General features: G+C 41.2%; 1 protein-coding gene across 3 annotated transcripts in view; it reads left to right on the top strand.

Annotated features, from left to right (window-relative positions):
- Window positions 1-27,975, top strand: part of NAPB (NSF attachment protein beta) — a 46,990-nt gene that overhangs the window by 12,903 nt on the left and 6,112 nt on the right. Inside the window, exons 2-9 of one of the 3 annotated variants that reach the window (XM_063659369.1) lie at window positions 2,796-2,847; window positions 5,626-5,705; window positions 11,482-11,598; window positions 13,484-13,530; window positions 13,670-13,747; window positions 18,388-18,443; window positions 18,622-18,706; window positions 27,278-27,382. In XM_063659369.1, the coding sequence (XP_063515439.1) occupies window positions 5,657-5,705; window positions 11,482-11,598; window positions 13,484-13,530; window positions 13,670-13,747; window positions 18,388-18,443; window positions 18,622-18,706; window positions 27,278-27,382 (537 nt within the window). In that variant the 5' untranslated portion in view covers window positions 2,796-2,847; window positions 5,626-5,656. Of the gene's footprint in view, window positions 1-2,795; window positions 2,848-5,625; window positions 5,706-11,481; window positions 11,599-13,483; window positions 13,531-13,669; window positions 13,748-18,387; window positions 18,444-18,621; window positions 18,707-27,277; window positions 27,383-27,975 lie in introns of those variants that run through there. The other 2 variants (XM_054467136.2, XM_054467137.2) reach the window with 2 other exon arrangements.

Raw genomic sequence — 27,975 nt, 5'->3', positions numbered from 1 at the left:
TAAAATATATTAAGCCCTGGAATAAAGTAATCTTGGAAGGGTTAAGTTTACCTAGGAAAGCCCCAAGTTTTTAGAATCTGTGGAGATTCCAGAAGTGAAGCATCAGGTGGAAATAAATTGTTTGTAGAGCCTATAATATCACAGAGTAGTTCTATATAGCAGAGGCACTTTCAGACAGATTTTGAATTTTCCTCTCTTCTGGATTCTTTCTACATTTGCTTATTATTTTGAGGCATACATGGGAAACCTTAAAAAATTAATGTGGACAGTTTGTTCCATCCAGACACTAAGCAGTCAGCCTTGTTATTGTGGTCTGTGTGCCAGGCCCTGTGCTGCTTCCTCTTCCCCAGAGCATCAGTCTAGTGGCTAAGGAGATACAGCTGGTAAATAATAAGAAGGAGGTACCATGCTTTGTGGGGATCCCCCAGGATCCCCACACTGGGCAAGTCCCTTTTCAGTCTTTTGGGGTGGCTTGACACATCCCTTCATGGCATCTTGATGTTAGAGCTGAATTTTGCCTCTGGTTCTACGTGCTTATCTTCATAGTACTGTCACTGTCACTTTTTGTGGTATTTCTACTCTAATATCTTGTGATTTTAGAGGCAACTTAATTTCTATCTCAGGAGTTGTCAGCCTTTTTCTTTGAGGTACATCTCATGATGTGTGTGTCATTAGTTCTCACAATTCTACGATGTCTCCTTCCTCCCACCCACAGCTTTAAAATAGTACGGCCTATAGTTGTCATAGTTTTACGATGCTCTGAAATAGTTATTATTCAGGATGGGGGAAATCAAGATTTTAGATTATTTGAAGATGAATTGGTTTTCACAGCTCTGCTGTTCACTGGCTCCTGGTGGGACATTTGTGGCTTTGACAATGTTTCCTCAGGGGAACATGGGGAATTGATAGGCTTTTTCTCAGACCCTTCTAGCCGTGAAGCTTGATATTCTTTCCTCAGTGTTGTGACCTCCTTGTGGGCAAGAAGTTTATTTCCTTAGTGTTTTCTGGCACTTATGGATCTCAGTAAATATTTCCTGAATAAGTATGGTCAAGAAGAAGAGAGTCTGCCTTGCCTCTGGAATGCAGGGGTGGTTCAGCTGGGCCAGCCAGGTGGCAGTGGTTTTTGTGCTAGCTGGGCAGTGTTTTCTTTCACAGTGGGGAAAATGTTTTCTTCTTCCAAGTCAGATTCCTGTAACACAAAAAAAATAGTTAATTTAGCTCAGTTTAGCTTCTTAATGTCAATTGAGTGCCATGTATTTAACTTATGTCGCTGCGTAATACGGATTCCTCACAGAATATTTTTTCCAAGGATCTTCTGCCTCACTGTGAGACCTCTGGATAACAGTTGTTACTTTGAATGCAAATTCTGAATACATGTCCATAAAATTTACAAAAAATTAACTTTCACATAAAACAAAATAAGCATCCGGCGTAATTTCAAAAGTACCTTTTTTCAGGAAGTTTTAAAGTTATGGTCGGTTTATGACAAATGGGTTTTTAAAGTGAGGCTACCTCTGGCGATTCTGTTTCAGGAGACATGAGGATCTCATGGTTTAGCAAAGTTCAAAGATCACTGAACTTGAAGTCAAGTGTCAGGTACACTACTGACCTTGGCTGGGTAGTCTTGGATAAGCCATTGACCTCTAGATACCATTTTCTCTTCAGTAAAATGGAGATAGTGTCTTTCATGGTTGTAATAATGAAAATGACATAACATATATGGAAATATCTAGCATAAAACCTAGAATAATGTAGGAACTCTGTTAATTCTAGCTGTATCCTGTCTCTGAAAATAAGTGGATAAGGTACATTTTAATTAAGCTAGTTTTATTTAGAAACCTTTAATAAGAATGATTGAACTATAATTACAGTTCAAGATTCCCAGTACTCTTTAGAAAAACAAGACCCAAGAAAGTAGCAAGACTTTACGCCAAGGGAGGTATGGCTACGGTTGAGAACGTTTTCATGTCAGGAATTTTCCATTTGGGAAACTTATTAGCTGTTTTTCTTTTCTTTTTTTTAATGTGTAGATTTGAAGTGGAGGGAAAGGGACATGAAGGTGTGAGAGAAAGCTGTAGCTTATTCTGACACTTCATTTTTGGTATGGCTTGTTGCCATTCTGTCTTTCACTGGGTAACATAGTCCCCAAAGGTTTTTGTTTGTGTTTTGATTTTTTGTGTGTGTGTTGGGGAGGAGGTTTTATTGAGATTTAATACACATACCATACAATTCACTGATTTAAAATGTACAATTCAGAGGTTTTTAGCCTATTCACAGGGCTATGCAACCACAGCAGTTTTAGAACATCTTCATCACCCCAGAAAGAAACCCTGTACCATTTAGCTGTCATTTTCCCTCACCTCCCTGTTTTTCCCCAACACTCCCACCTCTAGATGTCTTTGCCTGCTTTGCGCTGCTGTAACACAGTAACCTTGGCCTGGGTAATTTATAAGAATAGAAATGTATTTCTCACAGTTTTGGGGGCTGGAAAGTCTAAGATCAAGGCACCAGCATCTGGTATCTGGTGAGGGCCTTCTTGCTTTGTCTTCAGATGGTAGAAGAGAGAACCAGAGAAAATGGAACCTCCCTTTCACAAGCTCTTTTATTAGTGGCCTTAATAAATTCATGAGAGCAGAGGGCTCATGACCTAAACACCTCCCAGTAGGCCCTACCTCCCAACACTGTTGCATTGGGGATTAAATTTTAAGTTAGTTTTGGAGGGGACAAAAACATTCAAACCATAGCACTACCAACCACTAACCTGTTTTCTGTCTCTAAAAATTTGCCTACTGTAGACCTGTCATATAAATGGAATCTCATTGTGACTGCTCAACCATGGTGTAGTAGGTACTGGTACTTCATTTCTTTTTATTGCGCATTAATATTCCATTGTATGTGTATACCACATTTTATTTATCTGTTAATCGGTTGATGGACTTTTGGGTTGTTTCTACTCTTTAGCTTTTTTTTTGTTTTGAGACGGAGTCGCTCTGTCACCCAGGCTGAAGTGCAGTGACACTATCTCGGCTCACTGCAACCTCCGCCTCCCAGGTTCAAGTGATTCTCCTGCCTCAGCCTCCCGTGTAGCTGGGACTGCAGGCACCCGCCACCATGCCCAGCTGATTTTTGTATTTTTACTAGAGATGGGGGTTTCACCAAGTTGGCCAGGCTGGTCTTAAACTCCTGGCCCTGAAGTGATCCGCCCACCTCGGCCTCCCAAAGCGCTGGGATTACAGGCATGAGCCACTCTGCCTGGCCACTTTTTAGCTATTATGATTAATGCTGCTGTGAACAGTTACATACAAGTTTTTGTGTGGATATGCGTTTTCTCTCTTTCTCTCTCTCTTTCTTTCTTTCTCTCTTTCTCTCTCTCTCTTTCTTTCTTTCTTTTCTTCTTGACAAAGTCTCGCTCTGTTGCCCAGACTGGTGGGCTGGAGTGCAGTGGTGCAATCTCGGATTACTGCAACCTCAGTCCCTCAAGTAGCTGGGACTACAGGCATGTGCCACCACGCTGGCTAATTGTTTTTGTACTTTTAGTGGAGATGGGGTTTTGCCATGTTGTCCAGGCTGGTCTTGAACTCCTGACCTCAGGTGATCCTCCAGCCTTGGCCTCCAAAAGTGCTGGGATTACAGGCATGAGCCTCCTCGCCCCTCCGGGATGTGTTTTCATTTCTCTTGGGTGTGTACTACCTAGGAATGGAATTGGTGGGTTATATGGTAACATTTTCCAAAGTGGCTGCACCCTTTTATATTCCTCCCAGTCGTATATGAGGTTTCTCCACGTCTTCCCTGACTCTTGTTATTTTCTGTCTTTTGACAGACAGTAGCCCATCCTAGCCAGCCTAGCAGGAGCCACGTGGTATTACATGTGTGGTTTTGATTTGCATTTATTCTAGATACATACATGTTCCTTAAGAGACATACAATGTAATATTCCCAAAAGTTTTTATGCCTTCCATACATGGATCTAGATATGATAACCATTCTGATTGAGTACCTACTCTGGGTGAAGCTCTGCAGTGGCAGCTGTATATGGATTATTTCTTTTGATCTTCATAATAACTCCTAGGTATACATAATATTATCTTCAGTTTACACATGCCAAAACTGAGGTGTGAAGGAGTTAAAGAACTGGTCCAGGGCCATACTGTTAGTAGTTATTGCCTAAGGTCTGAGTCACACCTGAGCCTTGCTGTATGCGCAGCCTCTGCTCTGCACTAGGACTTGTGTTGACGGGGAGCTGCAAGCTCCTCTGCTGGAGCTTGGAGTTTATTGGAGTTCCTAACACGTGTGTGTGCACTCTTTCATGTACATGTGTTCATACCAGGCCCAGCATCCAGTGTCAGCCTTGACCTCTCCTGTCTCTGAGTCCTTATGTCCATACCCCACTGAGTTCCTTGTTATGTGTACTGTACAGAGTCTACTGCATCTCAGTTTTCCACTGGTTATTTTATGATTATAAATAGATAAGATAGATAAACATCTTTCATGGAGGGGCCTTAGCGTAGTAAAAGCAAAGTTAACTCTGGGAGGATTACGGAGGATAATTTTGGCTTTTATGTGAGAAGAAATTTTCCAAGTAGCTTAAAGCTGTCCCTCAGTGGAATCAGCTGCTTGGTGAAGAACTTTGCAGAACTGTTTATGTTCAAGCAACAGTGGAGGTACCCTTCTCTCAGGGTATTGTAAAATGCATTTCTCAGGGTGTTGCAAAATGCATTTCTAAACTGGGCTGGACCCTGAGGCCTCCTCCAGGTTGGAGAGGGACTAGCCCTTACCAGAGTTGACATCATACAGCTGTAGAATGTCGTGCCACTTTCTCATAAGATGTGGCTTCTAAATAAACATAGTGCTGAACTCTTGGGAGATAACAGGGTAAAGATGTCTTTATCCTTCCAAATTTAATCTCCTTTGAAAAATGTACTTTTAACTACTCAGAGTGATATAAAACTTCCAGCTTTTATAGATGGGAAGGACTCTGATTAAAGATGTAATCAGAATAACATCTTTAGTTTGTAACACCTCTGGTTCTGGGGTCAGCCAGATCTGTGTTTGAGTCTTTTTTTTTTTTTTTTTTTTTTTTTTTTTTTTTGAGACATAGTTTTGCTCTTGTTGCCCAGGCTGGAGTGCAATGGTGCGATCTCAGCTCACTGCAACCTCCGCCTCCCAGGTTCAAGCAATTCTCCTGCCTCAGCCTCCTGAGTAGCTGGGACTACGGGCACATGCCACCATGCCCAGCTAATTTTTGTATTTTTAGTAGGGATGGGGTTTCACCATGTTGGCCAGGCTGGTCTCGAACACCTGACCTCAGGTGATCCGCCTGCCTTGGCCTCCCCAAAGTTCTGGGATTACAGGCATGAGCCATCATGCCCTGCCCTGTGTGTGCGTCTTAATTCTGAGCTATCCTTTCTTTGTCACCTCGGGCTAGTTACTTTACCAGTTAACACCCCAGTTTCCTCATCTGGAAAACAGGGATAGTAAGAGTATCTCCTTTAAATAGAGGTTAAGATTCTGTAATGCTTGTCTGGCACATAGCAAGTATATACTAAATGTTTATCATTTGAGGGAGGGAGAATTAGAGATGTGGATGGTTGTTAAAATGTAACCTAATTTTTAACTTTTTCTCAGAGGAAACACAAGAATAGAAGAGGCTTGTGAAATGTATACCAGAGCTGCAAATATGTTCAAGATGGCTAAAAATTGGAGTGGTATGTACAAAGTTTTTGTTTGTTTTTTAGGCAAATGGTTTAAAATCACTTTGAAGGAAGAAATGACTGTTTTCCCCTTGAAGAGCAAGACTATTGGCCCCAGAGACAGGTGTCAGTGCTGAATAACTGGTGTGGCTGCTACTGACATGTGGAGACTGAAGGGGTGTGCTCTAAGTGAATGAAGCTGGAAAGCCTGGCTTAAGTTCAAGCACAGGGACAGTGTCTGTCTTAGTTTCTGTAAACTTCTTAATACAGTAGGCATGTGGTAACTAAAAATAGTTAAAATTACTTGGAATTAGGGTAATCTTTGCTTCTTACTAATATGTTCAAATAAATACAGTGCCATAAGGAATGAAAGTTGGAATAAAAGTCATTAAAACTAGTGGGATAAAGAGAAATGCCTGGTTTTCTTTACCTGAACATTGGTTGAGAATGACCATTTCCTGCTATGCAATAACTGATTGTGATTCCATTGAGAACTATGACAGTGGGGTTTGAGGGGAAATGGATTTACATTAACCTCAATAGACTCATGGTTATTTTTTAAAATAATGCTTTCTACCCAGTGAGACCAGGCATAACAAAATTCACAGGATTATTATTTTCATTGGTCTGAGATGGGACGGCTCTTTGAGAGAAATTCATCCCTCTCCCTTCAGCAAAAGAGATCTTTCATGCCTTAGTGATGGGGTATTTCTGTAGTGAAAATGGAGACCACCGTTGACCAGAGCAGGGGACGTGGGTGTTGTGCTCTGGCTCACAGCTGCTGTGGGATTGGAAGTGGGACTCGCCCTCTACAAGCTGTTTTAAGGCAGACACTTTTAAAACCATTTCAAAGGAGGAAATGCTTTTGAGCTAGATGAATCTAAAAGGTCTCTTCTGGCTTTAAAGATCTGTATAAGAAGTTTAGTTTTAGCTAAGGCTTTAGATATGCTATTTTTCAAAACACACTTATGCCTGAATTATATTGTATTTTTAAAATGGAGGAGAAAACAGTTTGTTTCACATTCCTTCTTTTATTTTGTTCAGGTCTTATAAGTAAAAAGTGATCTTACCTGAAGAGACCACTTACTTACTTACTTATTTATTTTCTTACTTACTTTATTTGTTTATTTATTTATTTATTTGAGACAGAGTCTCACTCTGTAGCCCAAGCTAGAGTGCAGTGGTGCAATCTTGACTCACTGCAATCTCTGCCTCTGGGGCTCAAGCGATTCTTGTGCCTCAGCCTCCCGCGTAGCTGGGACTACAGGCACGCGCCACCACGCCCAGCTAATTTTTTGTATTTTAGTAGAGACGGGGTTTCACCATGTTGCCCAGGGTGGTCTGGAACTCCTGAGCTCAGGCGATCCACCCACCTCAGCCTCCCAAAGTGCTGGGATTATAGGCATGAACCACTGCGCCCGGCTGAGACCACTTATTACTTATTGTATCTGGTGATCAGGTATTCTAACCTTTGGAAATCCCATTTTAGAGAGGCCACTGATCATGTATGTAACTAAGGAGGCTTTGTATGTGCACCCCCCGTCATCTGTTGCCTGGGGTGATGCTCTAGCCTCCTGACATTGCCATATGGCTGCACTTTTCCAGTCTGTTTCCATTTATGTCTGAGGTTGCAATTTTTTGAATTTTGGAAATCAGACCTTGGCGATGACCTTGAGCAGTAAGATAGGATATAAATAACTCCCACGTGCTTAGTGTTCCAGTAAAGGAACACTAGGCATAAATGTGTTAATGAAGTAACATAACACAAGTTAAGTAAGGTCATATCATTCCAAATAAGAGCTGACGTCCCTGTAGTGGCCCTCAAAGACTATCCCCTTCCTTGTGCACCCAGCTCCCACTTCAGAGCCTTTGCATGTACTGTTCCCTCTGTCTCCCTACTCTTCCCCCAAACAGAATGTTGCTGGGTCCCTTCAGCTCCCTCTTCACATGTCATCTTCTTGGTGAGGTCTTCTCTGGCCACCCCTTTTAAAAATAACAATCTTGTCCTTCCTGGAAACTTTTTTTTTTCTCCAACGCTGTTATCACCATCTAGCAAAAATAAATTACATCATGTTTTATTCATTTATATTTACATGTTTTTATTATATGGTGATTCTCATTAGAAAGTAAACCTTGGAAGGCCATGTTTGTGTGTTTTATCTCTGCTATATCTCCAGGCCCTGGATTATTACCTGTAAAGTCATAGGTGCTCAGTATATTTGTTGAGTGGATGAATATTAGACTCCTTGAAGTTCTATCCATGTTGCATTGGTGATGATCATAACAGCATTGCATCTCTTTATAGTTTTAAAAGTTCTTTCATAATGACTAAGCTAATTTGTTTGCTACTCAGCTTTTGAGAGATCATCCTCACAGGTATTATACCAGTTTTGCAGGTGAGGAAATTTAGCCTAAGTTGTGTGGCTTCCCAGAGGCCATTTAGTTTAATATATGATCCTTTAAAGACAGTTCCAAGTTCCCCCTCCACCTCCGAGAATGGAGTCTTGCTCTGTTGTCCAGGCTAGAGTGCAGTGGCGCGATCTCGGCTCACTGCAACCTTCACCTCCTGAGTTTAAGCGATTCTCCTGCCTCAGCCTCCGGAGTAGCTGGGATTACAGGCATGCACCACCACGCCCAGATAATTTTGTATTTTTAGTAGAGATGGGGTTTCTCCATGTTGGCCAGGCTGGTCTTGAACTCCTGACCTCGTGATCCACCCTAAGTGCTGGTATTACAGGCATGAGCCACTGTGCCCGGCCCGACACTTCCAAGTTTAGATAGACCGAGCTAGCATTTGCTGTCAGTGATTGGAATGAATAGTCAGAGTGAAAAAGTAAGCCAGCAACTCGTTTTGGAATGTGGAAATGTGAAAATGTAAAATTAAAGCATTTACTATTGTCTGGAGAAATGGAGGCAGCCCAGAAGAGCCTGGGTGTTGTGGTATTACTGAGCAAGAAAAGGGTGGCCCATGACTGATTCTGAGACAGGAAACATAGATAAGTTATAAAAAATGAAATGCCAGCAGGAGAGCAAGGATGTAGGTTGTAAAAAAAATGATGGCATTTCAATATGCCAAACCACAGATATGATCTAAGGCTAGATTTGCATGTAATAATGAAAGTGGCCACCGTGTGTAATGTGAGTCAGGCCCTTCTAAGCACTTTACTTGCGAAGTCCAAGCTATTACTACGTTCTTCTGAGGCAGAGCCCATCAAAGCTTCCACTTAGCCAGATATGTTCCTGAGTTGCCACTTCATGGTTAAGTGCTGCCCCAAGTATCCCAGGTGCCTGGCCACTGCCCTGGCAGTGGCCTTTGCCCCTTCTGGATACCCACCAGCCTCTCATGATTCACCAGGGGCCAGCAGGGCTTCTTCAGTTCCAGCTCTAGCCCTGAGGCTGGCATGTACTCTGATTGTTCAGTGCCTTGGTTTCTTCTGCTGCTATAACAAAATACCTTAGTATAATTTATAAAGAAAACGAACGTATTGTTCAGAGTTCTGAAGGCTGGGGAGTTTAAGATCAAGGTGCCAGCAGATCCCGTGTTTGGTGAGGACTGTTCTCAGCTTCCACGATGGCGCCTTCTTGCTATGTCCTCACGTGGTGGAAGGAGCAAGGCAGCTCTCTTCAACCTCTTTTATAAGGGCACTGATCCCATTTATGAGGGTGGCGCTGTCATGACTTCATCACTCCCCGAAAGGCCCCACCTCTTAATACTGTCAAATTGGATATCAGGCTCCAGTAATACAAATTTTGAGGGGATACTACCATTCAGTTCATAGCACTACCCATGTCATGCTGGTGGTTACATATTTTTCAAAGATGCCTGGGTACTCTTTTTCATCAGAAACTGTGGTACAGAGCAAGAATTGAACCTGGGCAGGTGGGCTCCAGAGCTTGTACTGTCCCTTTGCCCTCAGGTTCAGAAACCTATGTGAGAATTATGCATTTCCTCTGGGGAGGGGGAGTTGGAACAAGAGATGCAGCTGAAGCTTTAGCAGAATTGGATGTTTATGGCCAGGTATAATCATCTGTAATCCCAGCACTTTGGGAGGCCGAGGCTGGAGGATTGCTTGAGCCCAGAAGTTCAAGACCAGCCTGGGCAACGTAGAACCTGTCTCTACAAAAAAAAAAAATTTTTTTGAGACAGAGTCTTGCTCTGTCACCCAGGCTGGAGTACAGTGGCACAATCTCAGCTTACTGCAACCTCCGCCTCCCAGATTCAAGTAATTGTCCTACCTCAGCCTCCCAAGTAGCTGGGATTATAGGCACCTGCCACCATGCCCACCTAATTTTTTGTATTTTTAGTAGAGACAGGGTTTCACCATGTTGGCCAGGCTGGTCTCGAACTCCTGACCTCAGGTAATCCACCCGCCTTGGCCTCCCAAAGTGCTGGGATTACAGGCTTGAGCCACCAAACCCAGCCAAAAAATTTTTTTTAAGAATTAAAAATAAAAAATAGCCAGGTGTGGTGGCACATGCAGCTACTCAGGAGGCTGAGGTAGGAGGATCTCTTGATCCTGGGAGGTGGAGGTTGCAGTGAGCTGTGATCACGCCACTGCACTGCAGCCTGGGTGACAGATTGAGACCCTGTCTCGATAAAAAGAAAAGAATTGGATTTTTTTCTCACAAAAAAATTCATAGCAAATGTTTAATACCAGCAGTGAGTACTGCTTTATGATAATTTTTTTAGAAACCTAAAGGCTTTGTGATACTCTTAACCATGCTTTTCCTGGTAGATCAGATTCTTTCCTCTCAGTTTCTGCTGTACTGACTTCCCCAATGTGACTCACTTTTTAGAGGCACTCTGCCGCGTTGCTTTCTCTGAACTCAGGAAGTTTCGCATGTTGATGTTTAAACCCTCTGGGAAGTGGCCTGATGCAGCTTCAGCCTTGATTTCCACTGGCCTCCTCCAGTCAGGGCAGGCTTGTCACTGGCCTCCACTTCCAGCCCTTTCTTACCTTCAAGCATTTCTTCTGTGTTCCTGTGACTCCTCTGCTAGCGATTCCTTCCCTCTTTCTTTTCCAGCACTCCAGAATCCATGGTCCCTGATCCAACACCTTTTCTGAAAAAGATTAGTTCATGTACCTTATATGTTGTACCGTGTCCCAGTTGGAGACCTGGGCAGTACCCCACAACCAGATCCGTCAGTAATTCTGCAGGGAAATTTGTAAATTCTCACACTAAATGTGGTAAAATAAATTAAACCTCATATAAATTTCAGTCAGATTTTGCTATAAACTAAAGAAAAAAAATTGGATTTTTAGACTTTTTTGGATTTCAAAATTGTGGGTCTGATTTTCACTCTTTAGGAAACTTACTTTATCCATGAAGCCTTCATTAGCAGTTTCTTCCACACTGACAGCTAAGTGTAGGAGACACTAAGATTGAAAAGTGAGCAAATATCTTTGCTCTCAGTGTTTTACCTTTCTTTAATCGTTTGTGGCTTGAAGCCCTTAGCTGGTGTTTATTATATGTTAGTGGAATTGAATTGAGTAGCCCAAGACTTGGCTATTGGTATTGAATGGCCAGATCAGGGAATGGTGGCTTAGTGCCCAGGGACACTTGGAAAGTCTGCTGGAGCTGAGGTGGAGAAGCTTTCATCGCTGTTTGACTTGATTCTGGTTATTTTTATATTTGCCCGACGTGCACTGGACCACATGGATTTTTGCTTCTGACTAGAATGCTTCTTTTCAGTGGAATATAATTTTTCTAGGGAGGTCCAGTACTTAGAGCATGGGCTGCTCTGGGGGGGGACTTGTTCCTCTGTGTTTAATTGTAGTGTCTTCTTCAGCTGCAGGAAATGCATTTTGTCAGGCAGCCAAGCTCCACATGCAGCTTCAGAGCAAACATGACTCCGCTACCAGCTTTGTGGATGCTGGAAATGCTTACAAAAAGGCAGATCCCCAAGGTAAGACAGCCAGGCATGTAGCATGCCTATCTCTGTGTGTAACTAACCAGTCAGTACTTCCCTCAACGTTAAGGTCAGTGTTGGTGTGCTTTCAAGTCCTGGTAAAAAGGAATTTTTGTATTTTGGAATAATAGAGAAATTTTGATAACCTTAGGGATTTTTCTTTTTTAATCATTTGGGGGCTTTTATGAGGCGAAATTATGTTAAATTTTTACTGGCTGTTTAGTTTATAGCATCATTTAATTAAACTCCATTTATATTGCATTTTAGAGAATTTTTTGGAAATTACCTTTAATTTTATCTAAGACTTCTTATATCTTAATTTTGTGAAAATGTATATTGTTCATAAAAGGAAACTCTTATGTTCCCTTACTCCTAAATACCTAAGGAGTTTTCAGATCCAGTTAATGGGAGATTGTAATATTCAATCATTAAAAAGTCTTATTCATACAGTATCCATTTGGTTTTTTAAAAAGTTTTTCAAAGTATTTGTTTTGAGGAAAGAATGCAATTGGATATTTAATGTGGTAAAATTTTGCAAAGATTATTTCTTTTTAGTTAGAAGAGTGTAATTAAAAGTATTAATTTCTTCCCTTCCGCATGCGTGCACAGCCGAAATTTTGTTTTTCCTTTTTCTTTTAGCAGTCCATTTTGTTTAACACACAGATCCCAAATTTTGAGAATAAATATGTCATAAAGAAATAGGGTATCTTCAAGACCTTTGGTATAAGGATTAATCACAGTTTATTTCCCAAAGTGACAAACTGGACACAGGTTAAATGAGCTGTTAGAGTGGTAAAATTATAATGCATCAGTACTTTAGAATATGGTGCAGGCATTAAAATCCCTGGTTTCAGAGAATCTTCAGTGACCTGGTAAATGTTTACATATCAATTGAAGAAGCACATGAGACTGAATGTTGTATAATATCATTTTGAGAAAAAAGTTTGTGCACATAGAAATGTGTCTAATAAACACAAAGGAAAAGTACATTTGAGTACTAACAATGGATTTGAGTGGGATTATTGATAGATTATTTTTCTCTTTATATTCTCTATTTTAAAAGGTGTAACAGGGATCCACATTTTTTATGTAGTTTAGAGGGAAATTGTTTCAATTTTTGTTCATCTGCTTACCTTTCTAATTTTGTAGTCAGGCCTTTCTACTTTGCTGCTTCTTTAAACCAAACGTAATAAACTTGGAGCTGTCACTGTATGCCAGCATTATAAACACCATCATTTTATGATAGGGAAAATTTTTTGGCTCACTTTTTTAGAAAATTAGTATAATTTATTAGCATTATTATTTATTAGATTTGTTTCTTCATTTTGTTAGTATGCTACAATTTAGCATCTTTGAACATTATACAGAATGTTGACTTTGCTTATGGGTTGTTTGAATAGGCATTTCAAAGTGCTTTTGCTTTTGGCTGCATGGAGAGTAGAATCTATTGAGGTGATTGTTCTTGTGATGTGGTGCCATGTTCCAAAATTAATATATATGCATGGTATTAATGAGGAATATGTTGGCATTCATATTTTAGCAGATATAATTTATCAGTGTTGGTGACAACCTCTATGGTTTTATTTTCTTTATAATACAGTCTTTTGCCTGGGTGGAGTCCTCACTTTAAGGTTAAGAGTAACTAAGCCAATGTTACTCCAGCTACAGTTCCCTAAATTATACTGTAGCTGCTGGGAACAAAGCCATGCTGATGAATCTGGACTTGTGCATGATTTTTGTTTGCTTCTCACTAACCTGCCCACCCTCCACTCCAAAATTATACCTCATTAACGTTCTAATAACAGCCAAGAAGACAGCCTCACCTGAACCCTCTTTGACTGAATGGACTTTTCATTGTTTTTCTTAAATGCCTACGCTTCAGAGGCTATCAACTGCTTAAATGCAGCCATCGACATTTACACAGACATGGTAAGACATTGCATTGCTTGAGTGGCTGTGGGGTGGAGCCTTGAGATGGCTTAGAATTCTATCTTTCTTTTTTATGTTCCCAAACTGGCATTCAGATAGGTAAAATGGGTGTGTGATTGTTTCTTCTTTTTTCCCCTAGGGAAGGTTTACAATTGCAGCCAAGCACCACATTACTATTGCAGAGATCTATGAGACTGAACTTGTAGACATTGAGAAGGTAAGCAGTGGGCACATTTCCTCAGATGTGAAGCAGGCAGATAAGCTGACTCAAAGAACTCTCTTCTCCTCAGTTTGAGAGTGATCGTAGGTGTAGAGTGGTCATAGATGGCCTTGCCTGGAGACTTTCAGGGTCTAGCTGGCTAAGTAGATGGGCTGTTTTCCTGGAGTGGACATCTAAGACATGAGAGCTGGTTAAGATTTACAGAGTTCACCTGTTGTTTCTACTCTCTCTGATTTACGTCAGAACATTAGCATTGCCAAAATAACCTTCAGCCGTATTGCTTAGTACTCTAAGGCCCAGTGAAGAAGGTGTAAGATGTCACCTCTGTACACTCAGTCAGCATCACAGCTTTAAGTATCTGTGTGCCAGTGACTCACAAATCTGACTGCAGCCCAGACCTCTCTCCAAATGCTAGATTCCTGTATCCACCTGCCTGCTGACCTCTCCACTTTGTCCAGCAGTCATCTCTAACCCAACATGTCTGGGACTGGATTCTCAGATGCCCTGTCCCCAACCCAGTGTTCCCCCCTAAACTACAGGCTTCCTTGCCTTTTCTCTTTCTCTACAACCTGTGAGCAATTTTTGTGAGTGGTGTCCTTCCTGCTCCCAAGTCTTGGCACAACTCACTACCTTGTCTTCCAGCTCCCACTTGATCGCTGCAGGATCCTTCAAACCGGTCTCCCTGCTTTTGCTCCCCCTACCTTGCCAAGCCCACATCCCCATGCTACAGAGTAGCCAGAGTGAGCCTTCTAAGCATTGCATCATACTCTGTTTCTCCACTGCTCACAGCCTTTCATTAGACCCCTTTCACTAAGAGGAACAGCTGGAGCTGTGCAGAGCCTTCATGGCTCCACTGAATTGCTTCCTCCCAGCCCCACACTCCCCATGCACCTGTGTGGCCTGGCCTCTCCTCTTTTCTCTTATTCTCCTCCTGCATACCCTGCACAGCCATCCTGGCCTCCTTGCTGTTCTGCACACATGCCAGATGAGCGCTCCTGCCTCAGGACCTTTGTATCCACCATTTCCTCTGTCTGCAAAGCTCTTCCCTAGATGTCCACCTGGCTGACTCCTCACATCTTTCAAGTCCACGTAGCTAACTTCCCCATGCCCTTCCATTTTTGCTCATTTATTACCTTTTCCATGAGGCCTATTTTATCCCCCTAGTTAATTTAGCCCCCCAGGAAGACATAGCAGATCCCCACACACCTCACTTAACTTCTTGTATTGCTGAGCAGATGTCTCCTTACAACATGCCCTCTCATATGCTTCCTCATCATTCTCATATTGGTTGTCTCTCTCCCTCCGCCAGAATGGGCACATGTCTCAGCAGAGAGTTTTGTCTCTGCTTTGCTGATGTGTCCCAAGAGCCCAGAACTCTGGGACCTAGTGGGGTCTAAATATTTGCTAAATAAACAAATGCTACCCCTACCTCCACCATACCAAATGGAGTCTTCCTAGTCTGGGGAAAGATCTGCTAGGCATTGCTGAAATTGGACTGGCATTGTTAATGTTCACTCTTTTGACTGTGTGACCTCCACCTGTTGGTTATTCAGCACAAAATTTGCTCATATTTGTTACATAAATTTATTATTTGACCTTTCTTTTTTTATAATTGCCATACTTTTCTGAGGATACTCCCTGATCTTGATCAAGTCAGGGCCACCCTGTGCATTGACATGTGTGTGTGAGCCTTCTCTTTGGAAGGTTACCTGTGGATCCTGGAGGAAGGTGATGGAGCTGGACCTGAACCTCCTTTGTTCCCTGGTGTGGAATTGATGATGGAACGGGAGGGAGATGGGTCTGGTGTGGCTGGGGTGTTTATTTGGTCAGGGTGTCTGGGATGGCCACAGTATCTTTATTTAGGTTTGAGTGAGTCTTGCGGGGATGAGCACTGTGTGCAGAGCATCTTTGCCAGCAGAGGCTCCTGTTCCAGCTTCTTCTTTCACAGTAGTCAGAAGGGCACTCTGGGGCAGGAGCCTGCAGTGCTGTGTCATTTCTGCTGCCCAGGCATGGTCTCCAACACATGGGTTTCCATAAACTTGAGAGCAGATAAAATGAAATGTGACATACTCTTTTTTTCTCTTGAAAAAAAAAGGCCAGGTACAGTGGCTGATGCCTATAATCCTACCAGTTTGGGAGGCCAAGGCAGGAGGATCACTTGCGCCCAGGAGTTCAAGACCAGCCTGGGCAATATGCGAAATCCCCATCTCTACTAAAAATATAAAAAAAAAACTAGCCAGGAATGGTGGCATGTGCCTCATTCTGTTGCACAGGCTGGACAGGTTGGAGTGGCATGAACACAGCTCACTGTAGCCTCAACCTCCTGGGCTCAAGTGATCCTCCCACCTCAGCCTTCTGAGTAGCTGAGACTACAGGCATGTGCCACCATGCCTGGCTAATTTTTTAATTTTTCATACAAATGATATCTTTTCATGTTGCCCAGGCTGGTCTCAAACTCCTGGACTCAAGCAATCCTCCCATCTTGGCCTCCCAAATGCTGAGATTACAGGCATGGACCATCATGCCTGACCTTCACAGAATACTGAATTTTAAAATGCAGCTATAAAAGAATAGGTATACTATGGTTCTCTTTTTGCAAATACTTAGTCACATACAGAAATAGTCTGGAAGAAAATATTTCTTTGGAACACCTGTCAGAGCTGTCATATACACACACGTGAGATTACCTGATGAAGGTACATCTCCTCCCTCTAAAATGTGGGCTCTGTGAGGGCAGGGCCCATAATTGTTCCACTCACCGTCACAGCCCTGAGCCTAGCATGATGACTATTTACGAAGTGGGTGCTCAGTAACAGATGCTAAGTGAATGAAGACAAAGTGCATCACAAATGAAAGCTGCCTATAGTTCCATGGCCTGTTTTGTTTTATTTGTTTTCTTGTCCCTGCGGCTCTCTTCTAACTCACTAGGAGCTGCCTTGAAGTCACTTAACTAATGGGCTTGGGCAGAAAGGAAGCACCTTTAATCTGATTTTCAGAGACTGCTAGCTCCCTCATTTGCATTTGCTGGAAAACCTTTGTCATTCAAGTATCCTGCAAACCCACGACCTGCTTCTGTATGTTTGCATGCTAAAAATGGTTTTTACAGTTTTTAATCCTTGAGAGAAAAAAACATTTTGCGACATGTAAAAATTATATGAAATTAGAAATTTCATTGTTAATAAATATAGTTTTATTGGAACACAACCACACTTATTCATTTATATCTTGTCTGTGGCTGCTTTTATGCTACCACAAGAGAGCTGAGTAGTTGCAACAAAGATGCACAAAACCTAAAATATTTCTTGTCTGACCTGTTAGAGAAAAACTTTGGCTAGAGCCCTGGTTTAAATAACTGCTCATACTTACCTCTTGTTATTTGGGGTATAGAAGGTTTTTTCAATTTTATGAGAGCCTTATTTCTAAGGCTGTCTACCACTGTCTACAAACCAGCTGATTCTTTGCAGAGTTCAGCTCTTACAAAACTGTGCTAAAAACAGCAGCACACACTATCATCTGGCTCTTCTCAGCCATTTTGCTTAGTTTTGGACTCCGGTAGACACCTATTTTTTTGTTTGTTTGTTTTTTTGAGACAGAGTTTCACTCTTGTCGCCCAGGCTGGAGTGCAATGGCACGATCTCAGCTCACTGCAACCTCTGCCTCCCGGGTTCAAGCAGTTCTCCTGTCTCAGCCTCCCAAGTAGCTGGGATTACTGGTGCCCACATCACACCCGGCTAATATTTGTTTCTTTTTAGTAGAGACAGGGTTTCACCATGTTGGCGAGGCTGGTCCTGAACTCCTCACCTCAGGTATTCCACCTGCCTCAGCCTCCAAAAGTGCTGGGATTACAGGCATGAGCCACCACACCTGGCCGACACCAGTTCTTTTTTCTGAGTTGTCACATGCTTGATTTCACTAACTTCCACCACAGCATGACAAAGACTTCTAGCTTTCTGGCCTGTGATCTCTGTTTGCTCTCCACTTGGTGCCATATATTTTAGATTGACGGCAACAACCTTATTCTAGGTGACACTTAAGATATTAGTGGGTGCAGTCTGTGCACCCACTAATTAATAATTAGTAATAAGTGTAATTAGGGCTTCATATCTCTCTTAACAATCCAGTGTGGCTGCTAAGGGTTTGACAGTGGTAGAGACACTGGGGTTGGAGGTACCTTGTGTCCTTTGTAGTTACTTAGGAACCTGCCTGACAGTTCTGCCATTTTGGTGTCTAGCTTACAGTGTCACTCTGGACTTGGCCATAGCCATCCTAGCTCATGGGAAGTGGAAGGCCTGGAGGAGGATGCAAAGTGAGATATATGGCCCAAGCCTGGGAGTGGCCCCCAGCATGTCTGTTTACATTCCACTGGAGAGAGCTAGTCATAGGCTGCCCCTCACTATAGAGGAAGCTGAGGAAGTGGTGTAGCTGGGCATATGCCATGTGGGAAGGGGGAAACAGATTTTGATGGTCAGCAAGCATTCTGCTTCCAGAGGTGCATGCTTTCTTGTATTTCCTAAAGAAAGTAGGCCAAGTTGTGAAAAGTTTGCTGGTTTATTTATGGAAAAATACCTATGCAAATGTAGTTTTAAAATGCAGCTCTCCAAATAAATTGTGTGTGAAAAAAATATGTATGTTTTCAGGCTATTGCACATTATGAACAATCTGCTGATTATTACAAAGGAGAAGAATCCAACAGGCAAGTATTACTTTTCTTAATATGATTTAATGGGTTTTATTATGTATGATAAAGAAATACTTCTTTATACTCTGTGAGTGTATTTGACTATACCAAATGAAGATGTACTGAGGCCCAGTGCACATCTTTTATTTTTCCGTTGGCTTGTTACTCACTCTGCTTTGGTTCTTGATTTCAGCTCAGCAAACAAGTGTCTGCTGAAGGTGGCAGCATATGCTGCCCAGCTTGAGCAGTACCAGAAAGCCATTGAGATCTATGAGCAGGTGAGGATACTGTTGTTTCCTTGGGGAGAAGTTGTCTGAATAATTTTTTTAAATTAAACTTTTTATTTTTCTTTTTATTGAGATATAATCCACACATCACGCAATGAGTACAGTTCACCGGTTTTTAGTCTATTCACAAAGTTGTATAACTATCACCACTACTTAATTCCAGAACATTTTCATCATCCCCAAAAGAAGCCCAGCAGTCCATTCTCTCCTCCCAGTCCCTGGAAGACACAATCTACTCTCTGTCTATATGGATTTGTCTATTCTGAACCTTGAATATATATGAAATCACATACCATGTGGCCTTTTGTGACTGCCGTCTTTCACTTAGTGTATTGTTTTCAGGGTTCATCCATGTCATAGCAAATGTCAGTATGTCATTGTTTTTCGTGGCTAATACCTCATGGTTTATTTATCAATTTATGGATGTTTGGGGTTTTTCCACTTTGGGGCTATTATCAGTGATGCTGCTGTGAACATTTGTGCTAAAGTTTTTGTGGCGATGTTTTCAGTTCTCTTAGTTACATACCTGGGAATAGAATTGCAGTTGCTGGGCCATGTGGTAAGTCCACGTTTGACTTTTTGAGGAACTGCCAGACTTTTTCACAGTGGCTACACCATTATGCCTTCCTACTAGCAATGCACAGGGTTCCAATTTCTCCACATCCTCACCAATATTTGTTTTGGTTTGTTTTTGTTTTTGTTTTTGTTTTTGTTTTTTTTAAATAATAGTCACCTAATGAGTGTGAAATGTTGTCTCATTCTGTTTTTGATTGTTATTTCCCTAATGACTAGTGATGTTGAGCATCTTTTTATTTGCTTATTGGCCATTTGTATATCTTTGGAGAAATGTCTATTCCAGTACTTTCTCCGGATTTTAATTTGGTTGTTTGTTTTTTGGTGGTGAGTTTTAGGTGTTCTTTACATATTCTGGATATTAATCCCCTATCAGATATGTGATTTGCAAGTATTTACTCTCATTCTGTGGGTTGTCTCTGGACTCTTATTAATGTCCTTTGATTCACTGAAGTCTTTAATATTTTTGAAGCCCAGTTTGTCTGTTTTTTCTTTGTCTGGCTTTTGTTGTTATATAGAAGAAATTGTCACTAAATCTGATATCATGAGGCTTTTCCTTTCTGTTTTGTTCTAAGAGTTGTATAGTTTTGGCTGTTAGGTTTAGGTCTTTTATCCATTTTGAGTTAATTTTTGTATATAGTATGAGGTAAGGGTCCAACTTTATTCAACTATTGAATGGTATTAAGACCCTTATTGAAAATTATTTCACCATATGAAATATGAGGGCTTACTTCTGGGCTCTCTATTCCATTGATCTATTTATCCATCTTTATGCCAGTATTACACTGTTTATTTCTGTAACTTTGCAGTAAGTTTTGAAGTCAGTAAGTGTGAGTCCTCCAGCTTTTTGTTCTTTTTCAGAATTGTTTTGGCTATTCCAGATCCCTTGCATTTTTATCCGAATATTAGGATCAGCTTGTCAATCTCTGCAAAGTAGCCAGCTTGGATTTTGATAGGGATCGTATGAAATGTGCATACCAATTTGGAGTGGTTTTAGGGTTTTCCAGAGAAACAGAACCAATAAGAGGTGTAGGTGTATGTGTGTGTGTTTGTGTGTGTGTGAGTGTGTATGTGTGTTTAGAGAGAGAAATTACTGGAGGGAATTAATTTGCTTGATTATATAGGCTGAGAAGGCCTAAGATCTGCAGTCTGAAGACCCAGGAGAGCCAGTGGTATAGCTCCAGTCCAAATCCAAAGGCTTCAGAACCAGGAGAGTTGATGATGTAATTTCTAGTCTGAGTCCAAGTCTGAAGCAGGAGAATATCAGTGTCCTGGCTCTAAGACAGGCATTGAGAATGAATTCTTCCTTTTAACCTTTTATTTTATTCAGGTTTTTAGTAGATTGGATGAGGCCACCCACATTTGGGAGGGCAATCTGCTTACTCATCCTACTGATTCAAATGTTAATCTCATTCAGAAACACCCCACAGACACACTCAGAATAACACCAAATATCTGGGTACCCTGTAGCCCACTCAAGTTGACACATAAAATCAGTCATCACAGAGAGTATTGCCATCTTAACAATACTAAATCTGACAGTCTATGAATACAGAGTCCCTTTTATATTTATTTGGATCTTCTTTCATTTTGCTCAACAATGTTTTGTAGTTTTTGGTGTGTAAGTTTTGTACTTCTTGGGTGACATATACTCCAAAGTATTTTATTTTTTCTTGATGCTACTACAAATTGAATTATTTTCTTAATTTCCTTTTAAAATTGTTAACTGCTAGTGTAGAGAAATACAGTTGAATTTTGTGTATCAATTTTTTGTCCTGCAACCATGCCAAACTTGTTTATTAGCTCTAATAGGTTTTTTTGTGTGGATTCCTTAGGTTTTCTATATCCAAAATCATGTTATCTGCAAATAACAATAGTTTTACTTCTTCCTCTGCAATCTGAATGTGTTTTACTTCATTTTCTTGGTTGCCCTGGCTAGAATCTCCAGTGCAGTGTTGAATAGAAGTGACAAGAGCAGACATCCTTGTCTTGTTGCTGATCTTGTAAGGAAAACTTTCAGTCTTTCATATTAAGTATGATATCGGTAGATATCGGTAGTAGGGTTTTGGTAAATACTTTTATCAGTTTGAGGCAGTTCCCCTCTCTTCCTAGTTTGTTGAGTGTTTTTATCATCAAAGCATATTGGATTTTGTCAGGGATTTTCCTGTGTCTATTGAGATAAACATATGGTTTTTGTCCTTTATTTGTCAGACTTTTTTCTGTGTCTATTGAGATAAACATATGGTTTTTGTCCTTTGTCAAACTTTTTTCTGCATCTGTTGAGATAAGCATATGGTTTTTGTCCTAATCAGCTTAACATTGTAGATTATATTGATTGATTTTCATATGTTGAACCAACCTTACATTCCTGGAATAAATTCTACTTGGTCATTGCAAACTTTGAGGGGTTTCCCAAGAACACCCTCAAGTTTATTAATAATTTGTTAGACAAACTTACAGAACTCACTGAAAGCTGTTATACTCACAATTATGGTTTGTTACAGCAAACGGGTACAGATTAAACTCAGTCAAAGGAGAGACTCATAGGGCAGGGTCTAGGAGACTTCCAGGAAGAGCTTTCAGTTGTCTGCTCTCAGTGGAGTTATGTAAACAGCACTTACTTCCCCCTACAGTAATAAGTGAAAATAAGCGTAGACTGCTGCCAACCAAGGAAGCTCCCCTGAATGCGGTGTTCTGAGTTTTTATTGGGGTCCAGTGACATAGATGTTGACCACCCTTGTGGCTGACTTTACTTTTTGTAAGTGCCAGAACTGGTTTGCTAACATTTTGTTGAGGATTTTATGTCTGTATTCATAAAGGATATTGATCGTTAGTTTTCTTGTGGTGTCTTTGTCTGGTTTTGGAATCAAGGTAATTCTGGTCTCAGAATGCATTAGGATGTCTTCTTCCTCTTCTGTGTTTTGGAAGAGTTTGTAAAGGATTGGTGTGAATTCCTCTTTAAATGTTTGGTAGAATTCAATTATTTCTCTTTTTTTGTTTTTATTTTCACTGATTTCTGTTTTTATGGTTATTTCCTCCATTTTGTTTTCTTTGGATTTGTTTTGCTCTTTTTCTGGGTACTTGACGTGGAAGTTTAACTTGCTGATTTTCACCTTTGTTGTGTATGCATTTTTAGTGTTATCAGTTACCCTTTGATAGGTTTGGCTACTTCCCAATTTTATTATATCATTATACTTTTATTTTTATTCAGTTAGTTGGATTTATTGATTTCCCTTGAGACTTCAGTGACCCATGGATTATTTAGTAGTGTTTTATTTAATTTCCAAGTGTCTAGCAGAGATTTTTCTGTAATCTTTCTATTGTTGACTTCTTGTTTTTAATTCCTTTGTGGTTAGATAACATATTTTTGCGTGATTTCAATTCTTATAAATTTGTTTTGTTTTATGGCCTAGAATATGGTCTGTCTTGGCATATGTTTTATGATTATGCTGTTATTGGGTGATGTTTATAAATGTTGGTTAGCTCCTGTTGGATGATGGCATTGTTGAGTTCTTTAATATACTTGCTGATCTTTCTTTCTTTCTTTCTTTCTTTCTTTCTCTCTTTCTCTCTTTCTCTCTTTCTCTCTCTCTCTCTTTCTCTTCTTTCTCTTCTTTCAGACAGAGTCTTGCTCTGTCACCCAGGCTGGAGTGCAGTGACTTGATCTCAGCTCACTGCAACCCTCCACCTCCCAGGTTCAAATGATTTTCGTGCCTCAGCCTCCCGAGTAGCTGGGATTACAGGTGTGTGCCATGTTGGCTAGGTTGGTCTCGAATTCCTGGCCTCAAATGATCTGCCTGCCTTGTCCTCCCAAAGTGCCAGGATTACAGGTGTGAGCCACCGCGCTTGGCCTTTGATTTTCTTTCTAATTTTATCCATTGAGAGTTGGGTGTTAAAATCTCCAACTGTAGTTGTGGATTTGTCTGACTCTTCTTTCATTGTCAGTCTTTGCTTCACATACTTTGCAGCTCTGGATTACTATTCTTGCTGGAGTGACCCTTTTATCATTACATAATGTCCTTCTCTGTCTCTGGTAATTTTCTTGGCTCAAGTCTACTTTATCCACTTTATAGTCCTGCCTGGTTTCTTTTGATTATGTTTATATGGTATGTTTGTCCATTCTTTTTCTTTCAGCCTGTCTGTATCATTATAACTGAAGTGAGTTTCTTGTAGTTGGATCCTGTTTTTTTTGTTTGTTTGTTTTGAGACAGAGTCTTGCTCTGTCTCCTACACTGGAGTGCAGTGGAGTGATTTTGGCTCACTGTAACCTCCACCTCCTGGGTTCAAGTAATTCTCCTGCCTCAGCCTCCCAAGTAGCTGAGATTACAGGTGCGTGCCAGCACGCCCGGCTAATTTTTGTATTTTTAGTAGAGATGGGATTTCACCATGTTGGCCAGGCTGGTTTCATACTCCTGACCTTGGTGATCCACCCACCTGCCGTGGCCTCCCAAAGTGCTGGGATTACAGGCATGATCCACCACAGCCAGCCTGGATCCTGTTTTTTAATCCACTGTGCCAATCTTTGTTTTTCAATTGGTGTATTTAGATCATTCACATTTAATGCAGTTATTTATATGTTAAGGCTTAATTCTGCTTTCTGCCATTTTAGTTTTTGCTTTCTATTCTTTGCTTTTTGTTTCTCTGTTTTCTTTTTCCAACCTTTTTATGGGTTGTTTTTCTTTCTTTTCTTTTTTTTTTTTTTTGAGACTGGGTCTCACTCTGTCACCCAGGCTGGAGGGAAATGGTGAGACCTTGGCTCACTGCAGCATCCACCTCTCAACCTCAAGCAGTCCTCCCACCTCCCACTAAGGCTAAGCAGCCTTAGCCTCCAGAATAGCTGGGACTACAGGCATGCACCACCACACCTGGCTATTTTTTGTAGTGATGGGGTTTTGCCATGTTGTCCAGGCTGGTCTTGAACTCCTGAGCTCAAGTCTTTTTGTAGCAATGGGGTTTTGCCATGTTGCCCAGGCTGGTCTTGAACTCCTGAGCTTAAGTCATCTGCCCAGCTCAGCCCCCCAAAGTGCTAGAATTATAGGCGTGAGCCACCACGCCCAGCCGACTTGATTTTCTAGTGTTTCTAAGTACAGTTATTCCTCAGTGTCTACAGGGGATTAGTTCCAGGACCTCTCTCATATATCAAAATCTGTGCATAGTCAAGTCCCACAGTCGGCCCTGTGGAACTCACTTATAAAAAAGTCGGCCTTCCATTTATATGTGTGTTGAATTCCTAAGAATACCGTATTTTCAATCCACATTTGGTTGAAAAAATCCGTATATAAGTGGATTCACACAGTTTAAACCAGTGTTGTTGGAGAATCAGTGGTATATATCTTTGTGTAGCTTTTGTGGTTAAATGCTCTAGGTTGGTGTCATCATTTTATAAGTTCTGGTGAAATATAGAAACCTTATCTCCCTTTCTGTTCTTTTACTCCCCCTATTCAATATATAGTTGTCTTAATGTTTCCTTTGCATACATTTAGAACCACATGAGTCAATGTTAGAATTTTTGTTTCAGCCATCAAACATAATTTAGAAAACTCAAGAAAGAAAGCCTGTTATATTTACCCATATTTTTGCTTACCGTGTTCTTTCTTCCTTCTGGATGTTCCAAGATTATTGTTTCCTTTCTATTTAGAGAAGCTCCTTTTGTCATTTTTTTAGGGTGGGTCTGCTGACAACAGATTTTCTTAGTTTTCATCTATCTGGAAACATTTTGATTTTGCCTTCATTTCTGAAACATAGTTTTCCTGAGAGTACAATTCTAAGTTGATTGTTCTTTTCCTTTAGTTTGAAAAATTTGCACTTCATGGCTTCCATGGTTTTACAAACTTCTGACATCAAGTGATCCACCCACCTCAGCCTCCCAAAGTGCTGGGATTACAGGCATGAGCCACCGCGCCCAGTCAGCTTCCATTGTTTTTGATGAGAAGTCTGCTGTCATTCAACTTGTTTTCCCCTATAAAAAAGGTGTTATTCTCTAGACACTTTCATGATTTTTTTCTTTTAGTTTCAGAAGTTTAATTATAATGTGGCTTGGATAGATATATTTGGTTTTAAGCTATTTGAGTTTCCCTAAACTTACAGAATCTGTAGGTTTATGTTTCTTGTCAAATTTGAGAATTGTTTAGCAGTTATTTCTTCAAGTACTTTTTCAGCTTCCCCTTTTTTTTTTTTTTTTTTTTTTTGAGACCAAGTCTTGCTCTGTCGCCCAGGCGTGCCAATTTAATGGCGTGATCTTGGCTCACTGCAACCTTTGCTTCCCAGGTTCAAGCAATTCTGTCTCAGCCTCCCAAGTAGCTGGGACTACAGGTGCTTGCCACCACACCTGGCTAATTTTTGTATTTTTAGTAGAGACAAGGTTTCGCCATGTTGACCAGGCTGGTCTTGAACTCCTGACCTCAAGTGGTTCGCCTGCCTCAGCCTCCCACAGTGCTGGGATTACAGGCGTGAGCCACCATGCCCAGCCAGCCCTTTTCTCTTTCTCCTCCCCTTCTAGAACACAGATGCCACAAAAGTGAGACTGTTTTATTATCCCATGGGTCCTTGATGCTCCATTCCTTTTTGTCAGTTTGTCTTCTCTCTGTTGTTCCTGTTGTCTTCCATTCAGTGCTTCTTTCCTCTGTCCCTTTCATCCTGCTGTTGAGCCCACCCACTTTTTATGTATGGTACTGTTTTTTTTTCAGTTCTGAAATTTTTATTTGTTTTTACTTTATATCTTTTTTCCTGTGGCTTCCTTTTTCTTTGTGGATGCTTTCCATGTTTCCATTAGCTTCAGGTGTTATTGTAATTGCTTGTTGAAGCATTTTTATGAGGGCTTCTTTAAAATCTTCGTGGGATATTTTGGACATTTCCGTCATCTGGAACCATCATCTGTTAATGGTCTTTTTTCATTTAGCTTGAGATCTTCCTGTCTTTTTGGTATTACAAGTCATTTCTGATTGAAAACAGGGCAATTGCACATTAGGTTATGAGACTGGGTCTTGTTTAAACCTTCTCTTTCAGTTGGTCTTCTTTGACATTCCTCTGGCTGGGGAAGGTGGGGATGTTACCTCATTACTGCCAGGTGGAGGTAGAGGTGTCAGCTCCCCACGAGGTCTCTGTTGACACCTGAGGGGCCTAGTCAGCCCTGGGCAGAAGTGGCATCCCCTCTCCTTATCTGTTTCTGCCAGCACAGTGCTGGTTTGTTCTTGGTTTCTTCTGACAGCACACCAGCTGGAGAAAGAAGGGGAACCTCTTTCCTGCTGGACAGAGACAGGATGCAGGCTCGCAGTGTGGTCTGCACCGCCTTAGTGGCAGGGGGTTGGGTGGGAATCAAGCCTCAGCTCCCTATTTGGCCTTCTCTGAAGCTCCTAAGCAGAGGTATTGGGGTCCTTCTTACAGTCTTTCAAGAATGGACTTTAGGACTCCTTCTTCAGCCTTTGATGATGTAAATGGGGTTAGGGCCTCAGTTTTTCTGTGGTATTTGGCTGGAGTAGAGCAGTTATTGTCTAAGTGTTTTCTCTCTTGCTGGGCTGCCCCTTTTCTAGTCCTTTGGCCAGAGAGAGCAGGCTTTTGTCTCTTCTCTTTTGATCTGCGCATACTGGCATTTCTGGGTTGCTGGTTCTTCAGTTTCATGCCATGGATATAGGAAGGGAAAAGAAAACCGAGGGAACCCACCACCACGTTTTCCCTTGGGAAACGTTTGTTTTTTAGAAAATGACCTGGGCTTTTAGTAGTGCTTAGTGGGAGGATTAGGGGAAAGGATGTTTACTCCATCTTATTGGAAGCAGAATTCTTCTGAGCTGTTTTTAACTGGTTAAGACTTCATGTATTTAACGGTCTTGTCTAGTAAAATTTCTACTATATGGTATTGGGATAAAATAATGTATTTCATGGCTAGACTAACATAAGATACATAATTATTTTCTAAAGGACAACAGATGAGAATGACTTTGCCTGATATAAGAGGGTAAACCTTTTAAATTTAACTCTGCGTTCTGTGCCTAGGTTGGGGCAAACACAATGGATAATCCTTTGTTGAAATACAGTGCAAAGGATTACTTCTTCAAAGCTGCCCTCTGCCACTTCATAGTAGACGAGTTGAATGCCAAGGTAAGGAGTCCTTCAGCACTGATTGACTGATTTCCTTGAGCACTGATTGACTGATTTCACCCATAAGAATATGTACACATTCTCTCTTGTTCTTGGTATCATTTCATTTTGATGTTAGTACCAAGAATAAACTGGGTACATTAAAAATAAGTATTATTCTGTGGTATGTGTCCCAGTTGTAATCTTTTAACAGCTGTCAAAGCTGTTCTCAAAAGTTCCCTGATAGTTTATAGTCATACCACCCTGAACACACCCAGTCTCGTCTAATCTCAGAAGCTAAGCAGTGTAGAGCCTGGTACTTGAATGGGGGGTACTGCCTGGGAATACTTAGTGCTATAGGCTTAAATATATGTATATGTTCACTGGTAGCCACCTTTTTTTTTTTTTTTTTTTTTTCAGTAGTTTTGCTTTAAAGAAATTAAGGGGGCCAGGCATGGTGGCTCACATCTGTAAACCCAGCATTTTGGGAGGCCAAGTGGGGTGGATCACCTGAGGTCAGGAGTTCGAGACCAGCCTGGCCAACATGGTGAAACCCCGTTTCTACTAAAAATACAAAAAAATTATCTGGGTGTGGTGGCGGGTGCCTGTAAGTC

Source organism: Pongo pygmaeus, chromosome 21 (assembly GCF_028885625.2).
Source record: "Pongo pygmaeus isolate AG05252 chromosome 21, NHGRI_mPonPyg2-v2.0_pri, whole genome shotgun sequence".
NCBI classification, from domain to species: Eukaryota; Metazoa; Chordata; class Mammalia; order Primates; family Hominidae; genus Pongo; species Pongo pygmaeus.
This window is presented reverse-complemented; position numbering and strand designations above follow the sequence as displayed.